At 48.2% G+C, this 21,056-nt stretch overlaps 1 protein-coding gene across 1 annotated transcript in view; it reads left to right on the plus strand.

The window, feature by feature from the left end:
- ADAM12 (ADAM metallopeptidase domain 12) overlaps positions 1-21,056 on the plus strand; it is a 352,080-nt gene that overhangs the window by 227,569 nt on the left and 103,455 nt on the right. The window contains exon 5 of the mRNA XM_057734683.1: positions 10,146-10,222. Within this exon, the coding sequence (XP_057590666.1) occupies positions 10,146-10,222 (77 nt within the window). The remainder of the gene's footprint in view (positions 1-10,145; positions 10,223-21,056) is intronic.

Below are 21,056 nucleotides of genomic sequence, written 5' to 3' on the forward strand. Positions count from 1 at the left end.
GCTTACAGCATAATGGGTTTAAGTACATGTTGTCATATCCCAGATCTGTGACAATGACATACGTTTCACAGATTGATTTGATCCCTAAGACCCTGGGCAGCAAGTGTCAATCCCATTTTACAAATTAAAAATGGAGACTAAGTCTCAAACCGCAAGACTTTCAACTCCAGATCGATCCAGTGCTCTCACTATTGCAGACTTGCTGTTTCCAGGCCTGGTTTGCAGGGCGGTCCCAAAGATCGTGAACACAGTTTTGTAAGCTGCGTTCTCTAGTGCCGAATTGCAGCACTGCAAATAATGTGAGTGGCCCCTGAGGTTGGTTCTTCCCGGTCTTTTAAGCAGACAGAGTTCTTTTTAGAGCTGGGAGCAGAGATAGTTAGAGCTGGGGGCAGAGGCGGTTAGAGCTGGGGGCAGAGGCAGTTAAAGCTGAGAGCAGAGATGGTTAGAGCTGGGGGGCAGAGACACTTAGAGCTGGGGGCAGAGGCGGTTCGACCTGGGAACAGAGATGGTTAGAGCTGAGGGCAGAGATGGTTAGAGTTGAGGGCAGAGATGGTTAGAGTTGAGGGCAGAGATGGTTAGAGCTGGGAGCAGAGATGGTTAGAGCTGGGGGCAGAGGTGGTTGGACCTGGGAGCAGAGATGGTTAGAGCTGAGGGCAGAGATGGTTAGAGCTGGGGGCAGAGATGCTTAGAGCTGGGAGCAGAGATGGTTAGAGCTGGGGGCAGAGGTGGTTGGACCTGGGAGCAGAGATGGTTAGAGCTGAGGGCAGAGATGGTTAGAGCTGGGGGCAGAGATGCTTAGAGTTGAGGGCAGAGATGCTTAGAGTTGAGGGCAGAGATGGTTAGAGTTGAGGGCAGAGATGGTTAGAGCTGGGAGCAGAGATGGTTAGAGCTGGGGGCAGAGGTGGTTGGACCTGGGAGCAGAGATGGTTAGAGCTGAGGGCAGAGATGGTTAGAGCTGGGGGCAGAGATGCTTAGAGTTGAGGGCAGAGATGCTTAGAGTTGAGGGCAGAGATGGTTAGAGCTGGGGGCAGAGGCGGTTGGACCTGGGAACAGAGATGGTTAGAGCTGAGGGCAGAGATGCTTAGAGTTGAGGGCAGAGATGCTTAGAGTTGAGGGCAGAGATGGTTAGAGCTGGGAGCAGAGATGGTTAGAGCTGAGGGCAGAGATGGTTAGAGCTGGGGGCAGAGGTGGTTGGACCTGGGAGCAGAGATGGTTAGAGCTGAGGGCAGAGATGCTTAGAGTTGAGGGCAGAGATGCTTAGAGTTGAGGGCAGAGATGCTTAGAGCTGAGGGAAGAGATGCTTAGAGCTGGGGGCAGAGGCGGTTAAAGCTGGGGGCAGAGATGGTTAGAGCTGGGGAGCAGAGATGGTTAGAGCTGGGGGCAGAGGCGGTTAGAGTTGGGAGCAGAGATGGCTCAGAGAGCATGGGCATGCTGACTGCTCAACAGTGCGTCCTGCACGCTCTCGGGGAAAGCACAATGTCGCCCCGTCAGAGAAACACACGGGCTGCAAAGTCATTTTTCTCCTTTGCTTGAATGCACTATCACCTTGTTTTAGTCTCAAGCAAACGTGTGGTATGTGCGGGCCTGATGTTCCGCACAAGGGAGGGAAGGCGGGACCACAGGTGTGCCGAAACGCAAGTCAGCAGCTCGTGCACACACATGCGTGTGTACACACACTCACGCACCCTCACACCCCTCCTATCTGCAGATCTTTCTGAGTCTGGAAATGACTTTACTTTCCTCAGTTCCCTGAGTGACGTTGTGACGAGGCTCTGCTGTACTTGAGAAAGCGTTTTGTTCAAGTTTGGATTTTAGGTGATCGCTTTTCTTTGTAGAGGTGCGTGTTCCTAGCAACAAGATGTGGAGGGAGGCTGTCCACCTGGGGGTGAGAGGCCTGGCTTTTAGTCCCTGCTCGGCTGTGAACCAGCTCTGTGACCTTGGACGTTTATTTAACCAGTCAGGGCCTCAGCTTCCACATCTGTTCAGGGAAGGCCGGCCTCACACGGCCTGAAGCTCCCTTCCAGCTAGAACACTGTGCGATTCAAATGCTAAATCAAGACGATTTGTCGTATTGCATGTGGCAGGGAGGCCCTAGAATGTTCCCAAGGAAAAGAACATTGAAAATAATTTTCGTTCAGCTTACTCCCTAATGGAATTTGTCTGCTCACAGGTCCTCTTTAATCACAAGGTCAGGCCACTTTTGTTAGCAATTTAGCATGTAAAATTCTTTTCTTTCTAGTCCACTGAGAGTTGGGTAACAGAATTTTTATTTTACTTCTCGTATGGCACAGAGTTGAGGGCTACTGTTTTCAAGCTCAGTGGTTCCTATTCCATATTCCTCTTTCCCGCCATTATATTTGATTGATAGTATTAAACAGAAGGAGAATTTATTTTACTGGAGGAGGGAAATGCATTAGGTTAAGTAGTAAGTATATAAAATAAATGGTTAGAGGTTTTGTAAAGGGAAAGATATAATTTTGTGGTTATGCATGTTTGGGACTCTTTTCTATGTTATGTTTTGTTGGTAGAAAGAGAATGTATTGGATCAGCAGAACGAGGCCAAGACGACTGTGCAAATAAGATGATGTCTTGTTCAGCCACGTCTTTAGAGTCGTGAGCATGATAGAAAGACAGACGTGGCACCGTTTGACTCTCTGGAGGCAACTGGGAGGGGTGCCGTTGCGGACGCTTGCCACAGTCATTGTTGTGACCACCTGACCCAGGGGGCCCTGGGGCACAAGACCTCCACGGCATGATGGGCTCCTGCATCTCTCACAGGTGTGGCCACATCCAGCTCCAACAGGCCACATGTTTGCAAATCTACAAGGCCTGGCAGGTTCCTGCCCCTTAGCATCAGTCCAAGGGCGGCAACCCGGCCCTCGCATATGGGGACACACACTCACCTGGAGACTTTGCTGATGGGCACTGCTGGACCCCATGGGATGCTGCCTGCACTTCTCCCTCGACCTTGGCCACTGCCAAAGGGGGTCAAGCCCCCCAGAGGGGTAGGAACGTACTTCTCCTCCACTCCCCATGGTCAAATTCCCCAACCAGTCATGTGACACCTGGTGTGATGAGTCTGTCTCTCTGACTGTCCATTGATCTATATGATGACTTCTATGTTATAAAAACCAAATCGCACTCGTTTAAACATGTAGTTAATCGTCGTGAAAAACATAAAGCGTGATGAGATTGTAATTGTCCTGGAGGATCTGGAATTTGGCGTCCTAGTCACAGTCAAGAGTGAGCAATGGGCTTGCTAGTCAGCTCTCGAAAGGTGAACGTAAAGTAGTCTTAGAGCTGAGAAATGAGGCATTACCTCTGGTACTGACTAAGAGAGTTGGGGTTGTTTAAGGATCAGCGTGCAAGGGCTAGAATCCATCCCCTCCTCCTTTATAAGCAATAATTCAGCCTAGTTGTTGAACTGGAAATTAATTTTATACTAATTTGTTCTCAGCTCATGCTTTAATGAGCTTATATTTCTGGGTATTTAATTTGAAAGTACATTTGATAAGTAATCTATTAAAAAATAAATTAAGATGGAGAATAAATGAGTTTGAAATTTCAGAGGTCAGTCATTAAGAGTATTGTCACCATTTGGTTCTTAATATTTTAACCAATACTTGGTTTCCTATAGCAATAGTTCCGAGTTCTCTGAAATGGAGCAAAGTATTTAATGTACAAGACCCTCAAAGATGGGTAAGTCAAAAACCAGTGATCCTGGTTCCCCCAGACAGCCTAACCTATAACACCAGCTGGGCCCCTTCACCTCCTGAGTCATCTCAGCTGCGACATGACTGCTGGGTTCCCAGGGCTGAAATCCCCCCACCCTGCGCAGAGGGGACCAGACCCCTCTGATGCCCTGGGGCATTACGTTCCAGTTACACAATCTCCCTGTGTTTAGAGAATTGTTATCATGACTCCCTTAAGAACCCAAAGCTAGAGTTACCTAGAGGGGGGAACCATGGAGCCTTTCAAAAGTTACTTCCCATGGAAACTGAAGAGACAGGTTGGCTGCGCGGGTCCCCCACGGCTTGGCTGGATGCCTGGCGGCTGGCTGGGCAGTGTCCGCCACCACTCTCCCTCATGTACCCTCTTCTGAGCCATGGGCTCACTGGAGAGGACACCCTTGCCAGAGGGAGGAGCAGGGCTGTGAGTCTGTGCTCCTGCACCAGAGTCTTCCAGCCAAGCAGACAAACCCTCTCCTGAACTGTCCCCTCTCCCCCACTGCTCATCTTTGTACACGTGCCTTCCCTCTGTGGGCAGTCCCCTCTCCCACCTCTCTCCCTGGACACCAGGCCACCTCATTCCTCAACATTGTATGGGGGTCAGAAAGGAGCCCCGAAACTGTCATTGTTTGCAGTTGGTATAATCAACAGCATAAAAAATCCAAGCGATGCTGCAAACTGTTAAACGGATAACGACGGCCCCGCAGGAGTGTCTGATACAACATCAACTTTAAAAAAGAAAAAAGCTTTCCTTTACATTAAAAATAACCGTGTATAAGATATAATACAAAAAAGATCCTATTCATATCAACAAGCCTATACAATACCTAGACATAAGCCAAAGGAAAACTTTCCAAAGCCATTCCAAAAAGAATCTCAAACTAGGCTGAAGGACATAAAAATGCTCTTGTTATGTGGAGAGATACACCGTGTATGTGAATAGAAAAACTCATTATTTGAAAACTACAAATCTTGAGTAAATTGACCTATACATTCAAAGTAGTCAAGCTGAAGTCTCAGAGGATTATTGCAGAGCTTAGAATTTGATTCTAAAATTCACCTGAAGGAGAAAACAGGCAATAATAATGTAGAAACTTTTGAAGAAAAAATAGTATCAAAAGAATACTCACTCTCAACAAGGTTGCCAAGACAAGTTGGGGAAAGAAGAGTTTTCTAACAAACTGTTTAGGCACCTGGATATCCACATACAGAAGAATGAAATTGGACCCCTGCTTTAAGCCTATACGAAAATTAATTCAAAGTGAATCAAAGATCAAAATGTAAGAGATAAACCTATAAAACTCTTAAAACATCCGTGTAAGCCTTCATCTCATCTTAGGTTAGGTGAGGGTCTCTCAGATATGGCGTGTAAAGCATAAGCAAACAAATTAAGAAAATAGAGAGTTTGGACCTCATAAAATTGATCAGCTTTTGTGCTACAAAAGACATCAAGAAAGCAAAAAGACAACACACAAAATGGGAGAAAATATTTGCAAATCATATAGGGGTCTAGTATCCAGGCTACATGAAGAACTCTTCCAACCCAACAGTAAAAAGACAAAAACCCAATTAAAAAATAGGAAAAAGGATTTGAATAGAGAATATATACAAATGACCAATAAGCATATGAAAAGATGTTCAACATCATAAGTCATTAGGAAAATGAAAATCAAAATCACAGTGAGACACTACTTCATGTACCCTAGGATGGGTGTAATCAACAGCACAGACAGTAACAAGTGTGGGTGAGGATGTGGACAAGTTCCTACATCCCTCCCAAACACTGAGAGTGTAAAATGGGGAAAGTTCAGCTGCTTAGGAAAAGTTTGGCAGTGCTTCAGAATGTAAACAGAGTCACCATAAGATCCAGCCATCCCACTCACAGATTTATAACCCTATACCTACCCATAGAGTCTACCCAAGAGAACCGAAAAAATATGTCCACACAAAAACCTGTACATAAATGTTCATGGCAGCATTATTCATAATAGCCTAAAAGTGGAAACAGCCCAAATCCCCATCTACTGATGAGTGGGAAACAAAATTTGGTACATCCTTACAATGTCATTTTATTCAGCAATAAAAAGGAATGAAGTGCTAATACTACAACATGAATGAACCTTGAAAACATTATGTGAAGGAAGCCAGACACAAAAGGCCACATTTTGTATGACTCCACTTACATGAAATGAAACGAATAGAGTAGGCAAATCCGTAGAGACAGGAAGTAGTTTAGTGGTTGCCGGGGCGGGTAATGGGAGGCGACTGCTAATGGGTGTGAGGTTTCTCTTTGGGGTTAAGAACATGTTTTAGAATTAGATGTGAGGGCCACCCACCATTGTCAATGTACTAACACCCATAATAGTATGCTTTTAAGAGATGAGTTTTTTGCTATGTGAATTTAATCACAATCAAAAAAGAGAACTTGCTCTCTATCAAAATGTTCCTATAGAATAAGAGGAATTAAAAGTGTGGTGTTGGCTCAGGAATGGGCAGATGGAGGTTTGCCTCCATGGACTTGCACAGAGGACACGGAGGTGAAGCCACATACGTATGTGGGCACTTGATGTATGACAAGGTGACATTTCACATTGGTAAGAAAAGGAAAATGGTGGTGGAGAACAGCTGGCTCTTAGTTTGTGCGGAAAGTTAGATTCCAACCTCACACCTCCACAAGAATAAATTCCAATTTAGATTAAAGAACTAATTCTAAGACTAGAGAAATAGAAGAAAATAAGAGAGGGCATATGTATAACCTTGAAGAAAGCCATCTTAAGCAATATACAAGATGCATAAATTTGATTTTATAAGAATTGGAAACCAACAAAAGATATCATAAGTCAGTTAAAAAGACATTTCTCACATAATAACAGGCAAAGTGTTAATATCCTGCATATATAAAGAACTTCCAGAATCAACAAGAAAAAGTCACAATAAGAAATGTTCTGCAGAAATGCTGAACAATCATCAACAAAAAGACACTGGAACTCACCAAAAAAGACACCCCACATCCAGAGAAAAAGAAGCCACAATGAAATGGTAGGAGGGGCACAATCGCGTTAAAATCAAATCCCATAAATGCTGGGTGGGTATCTCACAAACTGGAGAACAGTTATACTGCAGAAGTCCACCCAATAAAGTGAGGGATCTGAGCCCCATGTCAGGCTTCCCAACCTGGGAGTCCAACAACAGAAGGAGGAATCCCCAGAGAATCAGACTTTGAAAGCCAGCGGGATATGATTGCAGGACCTCCACAGGACTGGGGGAAACAGAGACTCCACTCTTGGAGGGCACACAAAAAAGTGTGCTCACCAGGACCCAGGGGGAAGGAGCAGTGACCCCGTAGGAGACTGAACCAGACCTACCTGCTGGTTTTGGGGGGTTGCCTGCGGAGGTGGGGGGCAGCTGTGGCTCGCCGGGAAGACAGGGGCACTGGCAGCAGGGGTTCTGGAAAGGTGCCCATTGGCGTGAACCCTCCCAGAGTCCACCATTAGCCCCACCAAAGAGCCTGTAAGCTCCAATGCTAAGTAGCTTCAGGCCAAACAACCAGCAAGGTGTGAACACAGCCCCACCCATTAGCAGATAAGCAGGTTAAAGTTTTACTGAGCTCTGCCCACCCAGCCCTACCCACCATCCGTCCCTCCCATCAGGAAGCGCGTTCCAGCCTCCTAGATAGCTTCCTCCACAAGAGGGCAGACAGCAGGATCAAGCAGTATCAGCAGTATTTCGTCTTCTGGAAATGAAAACCACAGCCACAGAAAGAAAGATAAAATGAAAAAGCAGAGGACTTTGTACCAGATGAAGGGACAAGATAAAACCCCAGAAAAACAACTAAATGAAGAGGAGATAGGCACCCTTCCAGAAAAAGAATTCAGAATAATGATGGTGAAGATGATCCAGGACTTTGAAAAAAGACTGGATGCAAAGATCAAAAAGTCTACCAAAGACCTAGAAGAATTAAAGAACAAACAAACAGAGATATGCAACACAATAACTGAAATGAAAAATACACTAGAAGGCACCAATAGCAGATTAACTGAGGCAGAAGGGCGAATAAGTGACCTGGAAGACAGAATGGTGAAAATCACTGATGTGGAAAAGAATAAGGAAAAAAGAGTGAAAAGAACTGAAGACAGCCTAAGAGACCTCTGGGACAATGTTAAACACGCCAACATTTGCATTATAGGGGTCTCAGAAGGAGACAAGAGAGAGAAAGGACCTGAGAAAATATTGGAAGAGATTATAGTTGAAAACTTCCCTAACATGGGAAAGGAAATAGCTACCCAAGTCCAGGAAGCACAGAGAGTCCCAGACAGGATACACCCAAGGAGAAACACGCTAAGACATATAGTAGTCAAATTGACAAAAATTAAAGACAGAGAAATGTTATTAAAAGCAACAAGGGAAGAACGACAAATAACATACAAGGGAACTCCCATAAGGTTAACAGCTGATTTCTCAGCAGAAACTCTGCAAGCCAGAAGGGAGTGGCATGATATATTTCAAGTGATGACAGAGAAGAACCTACACCCAAGAATACTCTACCCAGCAAGGATCTCATTCAGATTTGATGGAGAAATCAAAAGCTTTACAGACAAGCAACAGCTAAGAGAATTCAGCAGCACCAAACAAGAAAGGCTAAAGGAACTTCTCTAACTGGGAAACATAAGAGAAGAAAAGCACCTACAAAAACAAAAACAAACCAATTAAGAAAATGGTAATTGGAACATACATATCAATAATTACCTTGAATGTAAATGGACTAAATGCACCAACCAGAAGACACAGACTGGCTGAATGGATACAAAAACAAGACCCATATATATGCTGTCTCGAAGAGACCCACTTCAGACCTAGGGACACATACAGGCTGAAAGTGAGGGGATGGAAAAAGATATTCCATGCAAATGAAAATCAAAAGAAAGCTGGAGTAGCAATAGTCACATCAGATAAAATAGACTTTAAGATAAAAAATGTTACAAGAGACAAAAAAGGACATTACATAAAGATCGAGGGATCCATCCAAGTAGAGGAGATAACAATTATAAATATATATGAACCCAGTATAGGAGCACCTCAATACATATGGCAAATGCTAACAACTATGAAAGAGGAAATGCAAGGCAGAAACAGAGACACAGATGTAGAGAACAAACACATGGACACCAAGTGGGGAAAGCAGGGAGGGTTGGGAGGGGATGAATTGGGAGATTGGGATACCAAATTGTACACTCTAAATATATGCTGTTTATTGTCTGTTAGCTGTATCTCAATAAAAGTTATAAAAAAAAGAAAAAGAAAATAAAGAAATGTTCTGCAACACTCCCTTCCTCTAATTGCCTTTCAGATGATCCCAAAATTTTGCCCTCTGCTCAGTGACAAAGAGATCATCTTGGCCCCTTTTTCATGGTATTATGGGATTTCCCTGGCCACTCAGTCCCATCTGGCTCTCTTTCTTAGCAAAGTCAAGGTGGTCTTTGGAATGTTGTCCCTGTCGGGCAGGACAGCTGGACACCCAGCTCTGCCCTGGAAAAAGTGATTAACTGTGGTTCTGATTGAAGGAGCTGTGTGCTGAGGCTGAAACCCTAGCGTCTACTTCTGCCCCTTAGAAGACACAGCCCTTTGCTGCAGGACCACACACCGCCAGCATTCAGAGGCCTTGCATGAGGAGCACTGAGTGCACTTAGCATTTCTCACCAGTCAGCCACTTAATTGGAGCTGCAACGTAACCTTTGTTCAACAATAAAATTAACCTTGATTCTGGACAGATATCTATCTTCAGTAAGGAAGTGTCTGTGCTGAGGTTTCTTTTTGCAAATGACATTATTAAAGAAATGGAATATTGCAGGCATGTCACCTAGGGACTTTTGTCTTAGAAGACCTCCCTATTTTTCTCTCCTGCTAAGAGAGACTTCCTGCTCTCAATTGGGCAATTCATCGAGGTACCCTCTATCTCTCCTCACCCCTCTTTCCTCTCATCTCCTTTTCTGTTTTCATAAGCCATAGATTTAGGCCTCATTTTATTGCATTTCGCAGTGTGCTTAAATACCCCATATGGTTCCTCATCTCATTACAAAAGACAATTTACATGAGCGGAAAATGGCAATGGCAATGTGATTTGTTCAGCTGCTGGATTCTATAAAACCTTCTGCATGAGGGCTTTCCTGAAAGGTGTCAGAGAGATGACAGTGGAACCGGGATGCAATTAGAAGCCCTATTGATAATCTCTAAGTAAATCAGAGATTCCTGCCATAGATCCTGGCTGGGTCACGTGGGGCTGGCATTAAACAGGACTGCTGGTGCAATATTTTATGCAAAAGGGAATTCTGTAGCTGAAAACAAGATGATGAAGGCAGCTGGTTTGCTGTGAGTGGGCAAGAAGACATCATGACTGAACCGACTTTCTCCTCCTTTCAGGGTCACTGTTACTACCATGGACACGTGCAAGGCTATTCTGGTTCCACGGTCAGTCTCAGCACTTGTTCTGGTCTCAGGTAAGTGACCTTGACAGTGGCAGCTCTGGTCTTAAGCACAGCTACCGCAGACCACCCTCCTCTCCCACCGCTCTAAAGCACTAGAGTGAGTTGATGGCCTCCCCTCCGCCTGGCAGGACGGAGGAGCCCTCGGTGACAACTCAAGAGCACCACCCCTCACCTCCGCACCACAGCCCTCCTCCTCCCCTCCCCTCCCGCCCCCACCTCTGCCGGCATTCCGTCCCTGCTCCTCTCTCAAGGCCACCCTCAGGCCTGATAGGTGGACTGGGCTTCAGCATCCAAGGACTTGGGGACTATCTTTTGTTTTTGTGGCTCAATGTTAAACAATTCCTGGTGTTAAAAAATAGAACATTAAGTATTAGCATTTCAGCTGCTTGCTTAATAAAAATGAAAAGGGTCTCTTCTCACTAGGTGACAAAGTGCGAGGCTGACTGAGCGCAGATCCAGGCCAGCTGAGTGCCGTGGGTGGGGGGCCCTGCCCGACGGACGCAGGAAACGACCCCCTCTGCCGCCCAGGACCAGCCAGCCCCCCTTCCAGTCTCAGTAACCGCCCCGTGGGCTCCCCAGGAAACTAGTCTGCTTGACAGATTTCCAGCTGCCTCAGCCTTTTGACTGCATTTATCGATCGACTTTGTGCACTAGCAGCCTGTGTCCTCAGAGTCCTGCTTTGCTGTGGCCGGTGGCGCCGGAGGGCAGGGTGGAGGGCCCGGGAGAGGCCCCGGAACGCGGGACTGGGACTGTGCGCTGTGTGGCTGCGAGGCCCCGGGGCACGGGCCGAGAGGGAGCCCTGGTGCACACCCTGGACATACACCATGTACACCGCACACACACCACACACACACCATGCACACACCCACACCACACACATACCACACACACCGCACACACACCACACACATCACACACCGCACACACCATGCACACACCACACACAGCACACACACCGCACACACCACACACACACCACACACAGCACACACACCGCACACACCACGCCCACACCACACACCGCACACACCACACACCACAAACACACACACACCGCACACCGCACACACCACGCCCACACCACACACTGCACACACACCGCACACACACCACACACATCACACACACCACACACACCACACACACACCACACACCGCACACACACACCACACACACACAGTGCAAATACCACACATACACTGTAACACACACAGTTTATCACACACAACATGCCACACACGTATACGCAACACACACAGCATACCACAGTGCACCTTGGACAACTCAGCGCATGTAACATGCTACACAAGATGCTCGCGAAGCGGAGACTTCAGGGCCCTGGTCAGGGCTTAGCAGTGGTGGATGGAGACCGATGGGGGCGCATGGGGGCGGATGGAGACAGCCGGCCCCCGAAGGGGAGCGAGGGTGGCGCTGCTGGAAACCTGGCCTCCCATCAGTCCTGCCGTGCTGTGGGCGTTTACAGACACTCCTGAATTAACAGGTAACAGTGTGGGCAGCTCCCACTGACACCACAGCCACCAGTGATGGAATTCTCTAGAATAACAGCACAGGAGTCTGGCCGCAGCCGGGTCCGCACGCACAGTCCTGGGCCCTGCTAGCGGCTGGAGGCCTGGCGGCCCTGGCGCTGGACCGGCCCCGACGGAGGACCCTGCTCAGCCTCTCGCCGCGGGTCCTCCTGCCCGTCCTTTCCCCTGGGGCGTCCCTGCCCCACGTGTCCCCTGCCAGCCCCCAACATGTGTGCCCATGGCCGCTGCTGTTCGTGGCGCAGGGCACCTGCGCACCTTACCTGTGGAAAGGAAGCAGTGCGCGCCCTGCAGTTCGGGTCGGTGTTCAGCATCGGTTAGCGCCATCCTCTCTGGTCCATGCAGTGCGGCCTCGTCCCTCTCTGCACACAGCCTTACGTTCCACAGACACCCTGTCGTCTCCTCTCCTCGTTTTCTCCGCCACGTGCATTTAGGTGGTTTCCAGTCTCTCTCAGCTGCCAACAGCATCCCCACAGGCTTTGGGCACTGTGACCGGAGCACAGCTTGGATGGAGGCGCCTGGAGGAGGGCAGGGAGTGACCAGCCCAGTCCTGCCACTGCGTTCTGCCACCATGCCTGCCCGGTTTCCACTATAACTGTTTCTTCACATCTCCCCTAGTCCTTGAGATACCAGATTCCTTTTTAAGTATTTACTATTGGAATCTAACAGCCTGTTCAAAATGTGGATCCCTTCTCCCTTCGCCTACTGCAGCCGCACTCAGGGAAACCACGGCAGCAAACGTGGGCTGGGGTGAGAAGGTGATGGGAACGTTCAGGAAAGAGTCAGGGGAGGATAGTTTGGGCGGGGGGTGGGGGGGGGACAGTGAGTCCCCAGAGCACAGTGGGAAGGTTTGAGGGGCAGAGGGAGGAGGGTGGGGTCAGTTAGAGAACTGAAGCGTTGTGTGAGGACAAGGGCCCAGTTTTCCTGAAAAGCCAGGGCTCCGGCTTCTGGGGGAGACAGAGATGAAAGACAGGGTGGGGTCAGATCTTCTGGCATCTGGGACAAAGGTGAGTGACCAGCTGGAGGTGGACCTTCTGGGACCACCAGATAGATGTCCATGCCCTAGAGCACAATGGCTCGAGCAGTGACCAATCACTGGGCTTTCTGAGCCCGAGTTGCCTTATATTTAAAATGGAGATAAAGTCTCTAGCTGAGGTGGTGGTGGTGAAATTAAGTACAATGACCCATGGGAAAGCCCAGCCTTGTGCCTGACCTTGAGTGAGCAGCCAATGGGAAAACCATCAGCCGCTTGAGACAGTCTCACATTCTTTGATTCTGGGACTGCGCCAGTCAGGAAGGCATGAACATGCAGTGCTTCTGGGTTAATCCCATGCAGGGTTCCACTGCTCCTACGAGAGCCAGGTGGAGACACACAGATGGTGGTTGGAGGACCACACACACCTGGGAATTACAGTCACCCCACTCCTGTATGGTGTCCAATGAGCCTGAAAGTAGAAAGTCTTTAATACATACATGGGAAATCCACACTTTACTGTTGTACCTCGCTGGAGCCTAAAAGATGAACCTGTTTTGAAGGCTAGATATTTCCAACCCTCAAATTAACATAGAGGTCAGTGTGTGCAAAGAACATAAAAGCTAATTAAAACTGGCTTAAAGACAAAACATAGAGGTAGATTTATGCTATTGAAAAAGCCAGTGATGGCTGCAGGCATGGCTGGTTCCAGGCCCTAACTCATGTTATCAGAGTCCATTCTCTATCTTTGGCCTCTACCTTCTTCTGTGTTGGTTTCATTCTCAGGAACTGTTTATTTTGTGATGATATAGGGTCTGCAGACAATTCCAGGCTTACATCCTCAGAGAGCAAGTAGAAGAATGAGGGCCCTTCTTTCAAGCTCAGCAGAAGTCCTCAAAATGCAGCTTATTGTCCCTGACTGGGGCATGGGCCCCTCCCTGAAACAATCACCATGGTTAGTGGTGGGTGGGATGCTCTGGTTTAACAGGTTATGTGCCCAATCCCTGGGCCAGGCTGAGAGTGAACCACACGCAGCCTCAGGGGGCGTTGGAGGCGGGGAGGGGCGGAGCAGGGGAGGGGTGGGTACACGAAGGAAAACCAGGAAAAGGACAGATGAGGGCCAGGTACACACAGAAACTACAAGCCGCCTCCAACAACAGCTTCCATGTGTTTATGAAAAGTCTAAACTAGCAAAACTGAGACCAGGCATAAATGGAGACATCGGGGCTGGTCTGATAAGTTTCAGGTGGTTTTCATAGGTATCAAACCCTTGATGGATAAAGAATTCTCCAGGGAATTCCTAATAGCTGCCTTTTACACTAAAACAATCTACAAACCAGTGACATTAATTAGTTTTAAAATATGAAGATGAACGAGTGGATAGAGTATTCCTGAATAATATTTAAATAGGACAGATCTGCCCCCTTTGCTTGGCTTTGCCACTTGCTCTCTACTCCCCATCCTTCATCCTAGGCCTGCCCCCCCCCCACAAAGGTGCAGGTAACTGTCAGCGTCCCTGGTTCCTCCTGCACACAGGGGTCCATTTCTCTGACCAGATTCCGTAGAGTGTCTGAGTCTCAGTGACCACCTCCTGTTTCCGGCACCTGGAGAATGTTCCTTCCCGGGTACCTGGCACAGACCACAATTTGGCAAAGAGGGATACTGTGAACTATTTGTGGCTGGGGTTTCAGGAAAAGTTAGGGGAGTGAGTGCTGCGTCGTCTGGTGTCGACCACCAAGACGGGGTGGGAGCATTGACAGAGCACACCGTGTGGGGTTGGAGCTCCTGAGAATTTTAATTTCCAGATCTTTGTGCTGTTGTTGCAAAAGCAGCAGACCGTGCATCAACAGAGAAATTCCGGAGTTATGTAGTCAACTCTATGATCTTGAGAATCAGACCAGAGACAAAGCTGTGTTCGATCAGCTGCTCCCTGGCAGAAGAATCAATTGAGAGGGGAAATAAAAATGCAGCTAGAGTAGCACCAGCCTGGTAGATTTTGAGAAAGAACACAGGGATTAAAAATTATGTGAAATATGGTGTGACCCCAAAATACATGCAGAGCTAGGAATGTGGAGGAAAGCTCAAGTGTCCTGGGGGATGCATTAATTAAAGCCCAGCAGATTACAGTTTTGCAGAGAAAAAACAGAGAAGGAACATCCTGCTTTGCTTCAAAAAGGCTGATCAAAGAGGGGCAGGCAAAGAAAGCTCTGTCCTGGAAGAGAGAAGAGAGGAGGGAGGAGGGAGGCAAACAAGTCATCCTTCTTCATTTGAAACTTGAAGGGGAAAAGATAAGGAGAGAAGAACGCATGGAGATCCCAGCAGAAAGGGGGATTAAAGAGGGAAACAGCTCTTTAATGGAGGGAATAAAGTGCAACGTGGAAAATAGGTCATAAAAATGGGTGCAACCGTGGAGCTTCTTCCTTTGAAAGGACTCCAAGTCAAACGGGAAGTTCGGGTCATAAGTTAGTTTCGTACCATATCATATGTCTCCCCAAGATGCCCAGCCCTCGACAGCACAGTGTCAGTGCAGCGTTCATGGTTCTCCTGGTTTGCTCTTGCTGCTTCATCCCTCAGCCCCTGCTCCTGAGTCCCCAAGCCCACGAGCATCCCCGCGAGCACCAGATGCTCCTCGACACTGTCATGCATGGGTACCAAACTGTTCCAATGATGGGAAGAGAATTCTGCCCCCATCCCAGAGGAGCTTAGGCGCTGTGTTCTGTAATGGGACAGACATCCAGTCCTGGCTCGCTCCTGCAGGGGCATCCAAATAGCCGTGTCCATGTGTCCTGATTTGATTCAAACACCACATTGCCACGCCCTTCTAGCTCCCTGGTTAGAGCACAAGATCCTTAGGAGAAGAGACTGTCTCTCACCATTTCTTTTCCTCCTCTGTTCCATCTCCCAGCTCCTGCTTGGAAATCTGACATAAGGACTCTTGGGGGCTCACACTTTTGGAATGGGCCAAGAGTTTTCCCATCCCCTGTGGACATGGTGGTTAAAGCGAGGCTTAATTTCTTAAGGAACCACCTGTGCTTTGACAGACTTAAGGGAAGCATTCACGTAATAGATAAGGAAACTGGTGTTTAGAGTTGTAAACTAGGTGTTCGTTGTAATGACAATTTCACTTTTAAGTGGGGTTTAGGATACCTGAGTGTGAAGTGTACACTCACACCTACACACTCACGCTTTCACATATGCTCTTGCACACAGGCGCACGCGTGCGCACACACACACTCCCAAAGGTGATAACATACAGGCTATGTCAGATTTTACCCTTGGCCGTCATCACAATTTCTGCTTTCAGGAGGGCAGGGACAGGTGTTAGTGCCACTGCTTTATAGAGCAGCTGAGGCTCAGTCACCAGGAGCCTGGTCCTGATGCTGAGCTCAGAGCTGCAGATGCTCACAAGCCTTGGCACGTTCTTGTGTGACACTCACTAAGCCGTGGGCAGGTATTACACTCCTCAGATTATGGATGAGGAAGCGAAGCCTGAGAAAGTGGCTTCCCCAGAGGCCCTCAGCTGTAATAGGCAAAACTCCATCTCAAACCCAAGTCTGGCTGACTGCTCGTTCCACATTTGGTCCACTTAGACCTTTTGCACAACTTAGATCCAGCCTTCTTTTTCAGCCCCATCATCCTCTACCCTGAAGAAGCCCCCCTCATTTCTAGCTCTTTCCAGAACATGCCCTACATGTGTCTCTCTGCCTTGATCCCTGCTGTGCTTCAGGACACACTCCTCTCCCCACCTCTCAGTGGCTTCGGAAGGTTCACTCTCCCACCGAGACCCAAATCAAATGATGCCTCCTCCAGGAAGCCCACCCTAGCCTCCCAGACACTCTTCGCCATGCAGCTCAACCCTGTCTCACCTGTTCCATCATAGACAGCCCTTGCTTCCATAGCACAGTGCCTGTAGCATAGCAGATGCTTTCTAGATATTTGTTTACATCCCTGGATTAAGGCACCCATTCTGCCTTGGCTTACTTACAACACAAGATGCTTTTTTTTTTTTTGGCTACATTGGGTCTTAGTTGCAATATGTAAGATCTTTGCTGGGGGCATGCAGGATCTTTCGTTGCGGCGTGTGGGCTTCTCTCTAGTTGTGGTGTGCGGGTTTTCTCTGCTCTAGTTGTGGCATGCAGGCTCCAGGGCACCTGGGCTCTGTAGTTTGTGGTATGCAGTCTCTACTTGAGGTGTGCGAGCTCAGTAGTTGCATCGCATGGGCTTAGTTGCCCTACAGCATGTGGGATCTTAGTTCCCCAACCAGGGATTGAACCTGCATCCCCTGTATTGGAAGGCAGATTCTTTACTACTGGACCACCAGGAAAGTCCCACAAGATGCTTTTAAAAAATTCAGTTAAATAAAAATACTCACATGCCAGGTTAATTGGTACCTGAATAAGTACACACATTGCTGTACTTGTTCCTTTAATATCTTGCATTAATTTTAATTATGTAATATAAAGTTTACTGCACTAAATTTTATGCAATGAAATCAAATATAACACAAAATGCAGGAATACTTCTTGTCCCCCACACTACTGAGAAATAGTCAATCAACTTATTTTTCAGAGGGTGAAACTGACCAGTGTTATGGTCCATGGAATCAGAAATAACCATTATAATGAAAGTAATCATTTGCAATTTAGCGATCAGGGCAAACACAAACACTATGTTTTAAAAAAGAAAGAGAGAAAAAGTTCTGCTTTGATGCAGTGTTATTATTTATAATTTAACAAGCAAGTTGAATTGATTCATTTGAAGAATCAACCAGAAGTCTCATCTGAGAAAGTGCAAAATGGATCTTAGGAGGGAAACAAGTCAGAGGGAATGATGGGAGTGCTGGGAAATGAGCCTCAGCCCCCCGCAGGACCGGCCACGTCCAGGGATGTCATGGATCACCATCCTCCCTGGTACCTCTCAGCTGGACTTGAGTGGTCACTGATCTGGGTGGATGTGGGTTTTCCAGATCTCACAGCTCAACTTCAATGGCCCAGGGCAAAGTGGTCTCAGGGGCCGAAAAGTCAGGCACATGGAGATGACCTTGCCTTTGCTGTCCTGTCTGCTAGGAAGTCAGGGCCCTGGGCCCACCCTAGCACTGCCTAGAACCTGGCACTCATAGATGCTCAGTAAACATTGGTGGAATAAATGTGCTCTCCCCAAGCCATCAGGTGGTCAGTGAAACTTAATCCGGGCCAGTCCAAATCTTTAAAATATCTTTAAAGTGTAGTAGATCATGTTAAGAAAGAAATTAGCTTAGAGTGGAGGCAAAGCTAATGTGACCTTGACCTCTGCCCTGTGACCTTCTGCTCCTGCGGCTTTTAAAAGACTGAGCTACGCTGGCTCCCCTCCAACCCGAAGACCACACCACCTCTGGCCAGGGTTCTCCTTGTCCCCTCCTCTTCCTCCCGTGGAGGTGTGCATTCTGTCATCCTGTGTAAACATCTGTGAGAGCCGCAGCTGGGTTCGGAGCCCATCTGCACCATCTCCAAGGCTGCTCTGGTCCCCACCCTGAAGGACCCCCAAGGTCAAGTCTCAGTTCTCCCAGGCCCCACTCTCACTCAAAACTCGGAACGTCCAAATCCAAACTCCTCGGTCCTCAGACTGGCTCTGCTCCTGAACGCTTTTCCATTAAAGGTCCAGCCCATCCCAGGCTCCTTGCTTGGCCCCTGGGGGATCTCTGATAACCTCCCTCAGGCACCAGCCCCTCCCACCACCCCAGTTACAGCGTCTCCCTCGCCCATCTCCCCTTCCCCATTTCCCCGTCGCCACCCCAGAGCAGCCCTCCCTCCAAGATTTTTAAATTGCCTCCCACCCATGCTTCCTGCCTCCACCCTTCCCTTCACGGCAGTCTTGCACATTCCGGAAGGTCATGTTTCAAAAACACTGCTTGATCATAAGTCCCACCACCCTCTGCACTCAAAACCACACAGCTCCCCAAGGCCTCCAGGTCAGAGCCTCTATGAACTCATGTGCTCGTGCAACAGCGTTTCTGCAGACGTTGATCCATCACCTCCTCACACACTGATCACTGCAGCCAGACATCATTTTAATACAATGAAGCAAGTGCCGTGAGGTAGATGTACACAAAACCAGCGAGAAACTCAGCGGATGGGCCCGGGGAATCCTAGACCTCAGAGGTTCTGCTTCAGCCTGGAAGGCTCTGCCCGAGGGCTGCCCGGGAACGATGGAACCCTTTGGGTGAAAACATGGCCCCAAAGCAGCTTGCGTCCCGCAGGCCAGAAGGGTGGCCGTCATTGGTTACAAGACAAGGAGCAGGTGTATTTGATAGACGTCCCCGGGATGGAGTGGGCAAAGACCGAGGAAGAGGGGCCAGTAAGAACAACGTCCTGGCGGTTGGGAGTTGAAAGTGCACAGAAGAGGCAGTACTGTCATCTGCATGAAGCGTGTGTGGCATGATGAGTGATGACACCAACAGGTGTAGCCCGGGGTCTGAAGCCAAGGTCAGCACCTTGCCTGGCATCGACCACCACCCAAGTCCAGTGCCGGCCCTCCTCCTGCGGCCCTGCTGTCCTTCTGCACGTGTCTCCCTTTCAGCCACAGCGTTTCTTCCTGAGCACACGCTGACCTTCCTCTTGCCTGCACTCTTGCTCCTTCAAGGCCCCTCACCTGGCCCGTGAGTGAGCTCCCCTCATCTCTGGGTCCTCCCCATCCTCCAGAACTCCCTTCAAGGCCCCCCTGTTTCACACGGGCCATTTATCAACCATTCCTAGGTCAGCGCTGGGCTGACTGCCGGGCCTGTGGGCAGCTCTGAGTTGCTTTGGCATTTTGCTTTCGGGATTCTGCTGCGCCCACCCTGGCACAAGTCCTTGGTGACTTGGGAGAGGGGCGGACCATCCAGTGTGGCCAAGGACAGGGGAGCAGGTTCGGGAGCTAGGTCCACCTGGGGATCCTGGCTCTGCGGCTGACCAGCCGTGTGCCTGGGTTAGTCTCCTAGGGCTGCTGTAACAAACGACCACAAACTGAGGAGCTTAAGGCCACAGAAATGGCTTCTCTCGCAGTTCTGGAGGCCAGAAGTCTGAAAGCAAGGTGTTGTCAGAGTGGACTCCTGGGACTCCATGCCTCTCTCCTGGCTCCTGGTGGTCTTCAGCAGCCCTTGGCTTGTGGCTGTATCACTCCAACCTCTGCCTCTGTGCATATGGCCTTCACCCCTTTGTTTCTGTGTCTTCTTTTTCTGTCTCTTATGAGGACACACATCATTGAATTTAGGGCCCCCCTAAATCCAGGATAACTTCATCTTGAGATCCTGAACTTAATCACATCCTCAAACCACACCCTTCCCCCCCTTTTTAAGGGTTATATGCACAGGTACCAGGGATTAGGACTTGGACGTATCTTTTGGGAAGCACAATTCAGCCCACCGTGGAGACCTTGGGCTCTCATCTTTGGCTTCCTGTGAGTGAAAGGGGCTCATGTACCTGCTTTACAGGACTGCTATAAATATTAGAGAAAAGAGAGACTTCAAGAGCCTGGCTCGTGGGCGGTGGGGGGAGGGGGCAGGGGAGGGTGAGGAGTGACTGCTAATGGGACAGCGTTTGCTTTGAGGGTGATGAAAACGTTCTGGAATTAGATGTTGGTGATGTTTGTACAATTCAGTAAATACACTAAAAATTTTTAAACCCACCAAATTGCATGCTTTAAAAGAGTAAGCTTAATGGCTGGTGAATTATTTCTCAACAGAGCTGTTATTTTGAAAAGGAGCCTGGCTCAGGGTAGCCATCAATCGTAGCTGCTATTATTATTATTGATGTGCCAGTAATAGCTATTCTTAAAATCTTGTGTAACAGTTTGTTTTACCTCTTTGGTCTTGTCTCCCAAACCCAGTTATGAATTATATTTGAAACGGGAACCATGGGTGAGATGCTTTATGGGTTTCATGGGAACTAGCCTGGTGCTTTGCACATAGCAGGGGATAATGAGTATTTGTTTTGATTATATGTGAGTGGTTCACACGGAAATTGCTTATTGAAAATAAGCCCAATGGTGCTTAATGTGTTCACTAATACTGCTGCCATCACTGTGTATCAAACACAGATGAGGTGGGATATTACTTTTACCCATGAGCTCATCTCAGAAAGGACTGAAATTAAATTTCATGCCAACCACGTTTCTGACTTATGATAGGCAGCGCAGTATTGAGCCCCAAAGTCTTTTTCCAAGAAAATTCAGTTAGCAATTGAACACGGAACTAGCAAGGTTAATTCCTATTTTGAATCATCATCTTATTACAGGTCGTCAAAATCCATGTGCCACTACCCTGCTTGCCTGGGAGTAGTAAGAAAAATCATAATAAGAACAGCACCATTAAAC

The sequence above is a fragment of the Hippopotamus amphibius genome, chromosome 5, assembly GCF_030028045.1.
Source record: "Hippopotamus amphibius kiboko isolate mHipAmp2 chromosome 5, mHipAmp2.hap2, whole genome shotgun sequence".
NCBI classification, from domain to species: Eukaryota; Metazoa; Chordata; class Mammalia; order Artiodactyla; family Hippopotamidae; genus Hippopotamus; species Hippopotamus amphibius.